Source organism: Caloenas nicobarica, chromosome 1, assembly GCF_036013445.1.
Source record: "Caloenas nicobarica isolate bCalNic1 chromosome 1, bCalNic1.hap1, whole genome shotgun sequence".
Lineage (NCBI taxonomy): Eukaryota > Metazoa > Chordata > Aves > Columbiformes > Columbidae > Caloenas > Caloenas nicobarica.
The window spans coordinates 193221695-193227440 of NC_088245.1; the positions used below are offsets into that span (position 1 = coordinate 193221695).

Consider the following 5746-nt stretch of genomic DNA (forward strand, 5'->3'; position numbering starts at 1 on the left):
GTGGGGTTTCTTCTCCCCCAGGCAGAGTCCGAGTTTACGGGAGAGAAGGAAAAGAGGCAGGAGCCTTTCCCCGAAGGAAAATGCTCCTGGGACGAGCCCTACCCCCTCAGCCACGTCCCGCTCTCGGCTCGCAGCCCGATCTCCCGCTGACCCCCTGGCCGGAGATAACCCGCGCATTTTCTGCCGCATCCTCGGGTTTGCGCCAACCTCTCGGAGAGGCGAGCGCAGCTCTGAGCGCTGCGGAGCCCCGACGGCCGCGGAGCCGTTGGCGGAGCCCAGAGGAGAGTATGGCTGCCTGTGCCAGTCACCGGGAGCTGGTCATCGGGGGAGACTAATCCCGCCCGCGACACATTCGGGCTTTTTTTTTTCTTTTTTTTTTCCCCAATGGCGAAAGAAAACGAAACATATCACGTTCCAGTTTCCAAAGAAGTGAGTAAAAGTCATGCGGGAGTCCTGGGTAGACTCGATGTCCTGTGGCCTCTGGAAGGGACGGGGACGGCAGGGTGCCAGCCCCGGGAAGGTCTGGGATGGTCGGTTCCGCGGCCACGCTTGTTCAGCGCCGGGCATGGCGGGACCCGCACCCCGACCGGGCAGTCGTCACGGGTAAGGCGGCGTGGGCTAGTTTCTCCGCCAGTATCCAGACCTCTCCGTGAGCTTAGGGTTGCACACACCGCCGTTGGCGGCCCGAGATCAGCCCTCCGAGGGGAAGCTACACCCCGGAGTACCCGGGAGGAGCGGGGCCGGGCTCGCCGCCATCCCGGCCGCTTGCTGCGGCCTTGTTCGGCCCTGCGGCCCGCAGCAAGCCTCCCTGCTACAGCCAGACACCTCGAATTTATTTTTTGGAGGATGAGAATTTCGGAGTGGAGGCACGGAGTCTCCCCGGGGGAAAGCAGGCAAGGGTCGGCCACGGCACGGCGGTGGGGAGCCGGCGCCACCCTCTTGGCCCTCTCCCTGGTCCCTTCTCCGGCCCGGGGCTTGGGGCTCCCCGTAGCTCACCGAGAGTCCTGCTGCCTTCTGGGGGCGAGGCTGGGGGTGAGCAGGTCCCTGGAGGCCCCCGAGGACAAGTTCCCGGACGGGCACGGCTGGAGATCCTCCTTCCCCTGGAGCTCCCCAGAGGACACCACACAGTCTTGCTCGGGGTCATTGCTGTTGCCTGCCCCTCGCTTTTTGTCCTCTTCCTTCTTCCACTTCATCCGTCGGTTCTGGAACCAAATCTTGATGTGCCTCTCGGTCAAGTTCAACATGACAGCCAGCTCCACCCGCCGCGGCCTGGAAATGTACTTGTTGAAAAGAAACTCCTTCTCCAGCTCCAGCAGCTGTGCCCGGGTGTACGCCGTCCTCGTCCGCTTGTTCTCCTCCTGCTCCACCACGTAAGACCCCCCTGGAGAGAAGAGAGAGTCAGCCCAGGCCCGCCCGACGGCCGCCTCGGGCTGCGGGGGCCACATCCCCGCACCCCCGCGCGGACCGGGGGACACGCGGGGGGAAGCAAGCGGGGTGAGGGGACGGAATCGGGGACCCCCCGGCCGGGCACAGCGAGGTGGTGGTGGTGGCGCCTGTCAGGACTACTGCAATTTTATTTTATAACAATTTAATGTTTTTTATAATAATTTACTCGAGATTTTCAGGGAAATGCCGTCCCTCAAGTCGGGGGAGGTGCTCAAGCGCCACCATTTGCATGTCACCGAAAGCTTTGGAAGATCCAGGACCTGACAATCCCTGAGGTTCACGAAAGAAAAGAAGAAAAAAAAAGAAAGAAAATAAAAATAAAAAGAAGAAAAATAAAAAGAAAAATAAAAAGAAAAGGAAAGATAAAAAGGGAAAAAAAAAGAAACACGCACCCCAAAAGGCAAACCAAATGAAACCAGAACGGGGAACGAGATAAAAAAGAAGAAAAAAAAAGCACTAAAAACAAAAATTGGTTTAAAAACCACCAAAACACTAACAACAACAACAAGAACAACAAAAGTTTTCTTGTGTGACACACACGCACAAGCATCCAAACAAAATAAAATTGAAAAAAGAAATCTCACCTCCCCGTAAGCGACCGAGAGGGGAAGCCACCCCGCCAGCGGAAGGCCCGCAGGCGGTGGCGGTGGGTCCGGGGGAGGTGGCGCAGAGGGGATGGCGCTGCCGCCGCGCAGGGCGGGCGGGCCTGGGGGATCTCCCCGACGGAGCCTCGGATGGGGCCTCCGTCCTTTGCACAAGCCATAAAAAGTGAGGAGAAATTTCCCAGAACAGGAGGTTGAGGGCCGCGAGGCATCTCCCGGGATATGGCCACCGAGCAGCCCTGAGTCTGCGGAGGCTTCGGCCTTTCCCCGGCCGCCGGGACCCCCGTGGGAGGCAACGGGACAGCAGCCGGCGCGGCTGCCGGGCCGGGAGCGGGATCGCAACCTCTCCGTTTCTCCAGGTTTGTGAAACCTCGGATTTCTCGTTTTCGGAAACAGCGGCCACCGCAAAATGGCCATTCTCAGCGCGGCCGCCGCCGTTCTGCGTGGGCGCTGGGGCACGGGTGGCACAGGTGGCACAGATGGCGGCAGCGAGAGGGGCCGGGGATGAGCACTGAAACTCACGGCCGCTATTGCCAGAGCCGGGAGTCCGGCCGGGTGGCTTCTGGTGGCGATATCATTTGTAGGGCTCAATGGTTTAGGGAGCCAGGTGGAAACAGCCATTTCAACAGATAGCTGCGCTGGCTCTCCCGCCACTGAATAATGTTCGCAAATACAAACCTATGCAAGTAAACCTATGTACGTGTATATATATCCAAATATATATGAAATACATCTATATACATAAGATGTCTATAAATCTAAACCTAAGTATATACACCTATATATACATCTTTTAAAATATATATAAAAATATATGGATACGCATAAAAATGTTTATAAACATAAACCTATGTACATACTCCTGTGTGTGTGCATGAGTCTGAAAAAAATCGTTCTGTTACGGTAAAGTAGTGCTGCCGGGGCGCAGAACACCGGGGGTCGGTCGAAGGGCAGCGGCTGGCCCGGCCCCGGGGCTTACCGGGACGCGCTCCCCGCCGTGCCCTGCCCCGGGACGGGGCGAGCCCCGGGAGACGGCCGGCAGCGGCCTCTCTGAGCGCTTTTCCCCGGCAATAACAGCTCAAAGCTATATCCCGAGGGTTGCTATAAAAAATAAATTCTTGTGCTATATAGTTTGAAATATATACAGTGCAAATACACTGGGGTTTAGCTACGAGCGTTGTGTAGGCGCCCAGAACAGCGCTGTGCCCCTTCCGCTGCCCGGGCGTGCACTGTGCACCCGCGATAGGAGCGGCCCATGCGTGCGTGTGCTTGCACACACATCCCATGCACAGCACAGCCCTGGCCTGCACCTCCCGGCTGAGCTGGGAAGAGCGGGGAAGAGTTTGTGGCTCTTATGGGAAAGTTTCGTTTTGCTGCGGGTTTTCTTACTCTTCAGGAACAGAACACAGACAAAAAAACAAAACAACAAAACGAAGACCAAACCGTAGCTTGAGAGTTTGGCTTTATCTGTTTTTGGTTCTGGTTTGTGTTTGTTTTTTTTTCCCCAAAAAAAATTAATTCAACACACGGAAAACGATCTGATTTTCACCTGCTCCTTCCCCCCCCGCCCCCGCCGGCACAATCTCTGCTGCCGAGTCCGCGGCTTGGGGCAGCGCTCCTCTCCCGGCGGATGCGCCTCCCTGGGGACTGCAGACTCCCCTCGGTCTGCCCCATGCAATTCCCAAACTATTTCACGGTGATGTTAATACTCCAGTCCTTTTTTCAACTGTCTATTTGAACAAAGCCATTAATATAATATTTGCCGTATAGGCGTGACAAAGGCGCAGGACACGATAACATTGTGCAGGCAGAGACAGAAATATTGTTGGGCAGCGGAACTTTCTGCTTAGATAGAGTTTCTTCCCCTCGCTGGCAGCTCTGTTTCGTTTGTGCATTGTTTCCCTTGCCCTGGGTTTTCACCTGGAAAGGTGTAATTACAGCTAAAACCCATCGGGAAGCAGAGGAGGTGTGATAGAGGGGCCGGGAGGCGAGATGGAGTCTGCCGCCTGGGCGCCGGGGAGAGCCGGGGGGCAGCGGAGAGCGGCAAGACGGTTGCCCTCGGATTTCCAGGGCTGCTCTGTGGCTCCACGGTCTGAGCAGGGACGCGGGCAGCCGGGCCATGCCCAGCCCTTTCCCCGCTCGCTGCATCCCGCGGGTGTCTCCGCGCCCCCGGCCTCGCCCTGCGCGGCCCCGGCACCAGCGCGGAGCCCACCGCGCCCGCGGAGCCGCCGCACCGCGGAGACCCCTTGCTTGGCGGGTTAGCAGCGGCCGGGGGGTGTTTGCATGACGCCCCGACTTAGCGACAATTAGATAATTGTTGAAAAATAATTCGTTAATTATTGCCCAGGGCTTGGGCAGCGCTGGGCGCGGCGAGCCCGCCCGTGGGAACCGGAGGGCAGGCTCCCATCCCGGTATTCTACCCGACGGTAGCAGCCCCACAGCAGTGGATCTTGGTGGGCTGGCAGGGAAGAAGGAGCGACTCGGGGCAGCGACCCCAGCACCGGCCCCTCCGGGAACTCCCCGCTCTACACCCGAACGGTGGGGACAGGCCCGGTGCTGGGAAGGGTCCCTGCCCGCGGAGAGGGATGGAGAGAGTGGGTCAGAGGCACAGGAAGGCGACGGGGCTTACCAGTCCACTGTCCCTTCCAGGCGTGCGATTTGGTGGACTTCATCCAGGCGAAAGGCACCTGCACTCGAGGCTCCTCTATCACCCCCGTGTCCGCCCCGTCTGCGAAAGGCAGCGCGTCCTGGTCGGGAGGAGGAAGATGAGGGTGGTGGTGGTGGTGAAGGTGGGAGACCCCGGCATCTTCTGTGATGGCGGGCACCTCGTAAGGTGAAATGTCTGGCGGGCTGCCTTGCTCGAGAACCCCTAAGGCGTTGGGGTAAGCAGTCTGTTGCTGCCTGCCCATGTACAGGCAGGCGGGGGGGCTGGGGTTGTAATCCTGCGCCTGGGCTCTCTGAAACGCACACGACTCCTTGTAGAGCTGCGCCGAGGCGTAATACTGCTCCTCGGTGTTCATGGCGAGCGGGGCCGGCGTGGGGGTCTCGCAGCTTAGGAACACATAGGGCTGCTTCGGCTCCCGGCTGCCGGGATGCCTCTTTGACAGCTCGCCGCCCCGTCGGGCCCCGCCGCCCTGCCCGGCTCCCGCCGCCTCCCCATAGGCGCCGCTCCCCCCACGTCAGCCCTCCCGCAGCCCTCCTGGGCGGGGCGCGACCCATAAGAGGCCACCCGAGGTGGCCCCGGCCCCGCAACCTCCTTCCCCTTCGCCCGACAGGCCCCGGCAGCACCCGACCCTGCCGCGGGTTGCCGCTCCCTGCTTCTGGGCGAGAAGCTCCGCGGCGGTGTTCTTGCAGGGCCGGGGCTGGCGTCGGGAGATTGCCCCGACGTGCGGAGCGCTCCGGGAGGGATGGCCCCTAAACCCACCTTTTCCCTCCCCACCCCACTTGCACAGGGGCTGCTCATCCCCCAGCCCGCCCGGGCGCTGCTCGAAGGGGAAAACTCTCGGGGGGGGCGGGGAGGGGGACACGGATCCTGGAGGGGTTTGGCATCAGGGCACTTTTAGTTGCGGGGGTACATCTGCCAGGGATGCGGATGTCCGGGGACGGGCAAGGTGCACCGGGAGTCGCTCTCTCTGGGGCACCCATGTGCAGGAGCCCTGGGAGTACGCAAGGATCAGCTTGTTGATCGCTTCCCACCT

General features: G+C 60.0%; 1 protein-coding gene across 1 annotated transcript; it reads right to left on the reverse strand.

Annotated features, from left to right (window-relative positions):
* Positions 1-992: 992 nt before the first annotated feature.
* On the reverse strand, positions 993-5068 carry PDX1 (pancreatic and duodenal homeobox 1). The gene is made up of 2 exons (XM_065658010.1): positions 4678-5068; positions 993-1381 (listed from the first exon to the last, which is right to left on the reverse strand). The coding sequence occupies exons 1-2, from the start codon at positions 5066-5068 to the stop codon at positions 993-995; spliced, it is 780 nt and encodes a 259-aa protein (XP_065514082.1).
* Between the last annotated feature and the right edge of the window lie 678 nt (positions 5069-5746).

Coding starts and splice junctions, on each gene's coding strand:
- PDX1 (XM_065658010.1), bottom strand. CDS start 5,068: ATGAACACCGAGGAGCAGTATTACGCCTCGGCGCAGCTCTACAAGGAG. Junction 1,382..4,677: donor CTGGAAGGGACAGTGGACTG/GTAAGCCCCGTC, acceptor TCTTCTCTCCAG/GGGGGTCTTACGTGGTGGAG.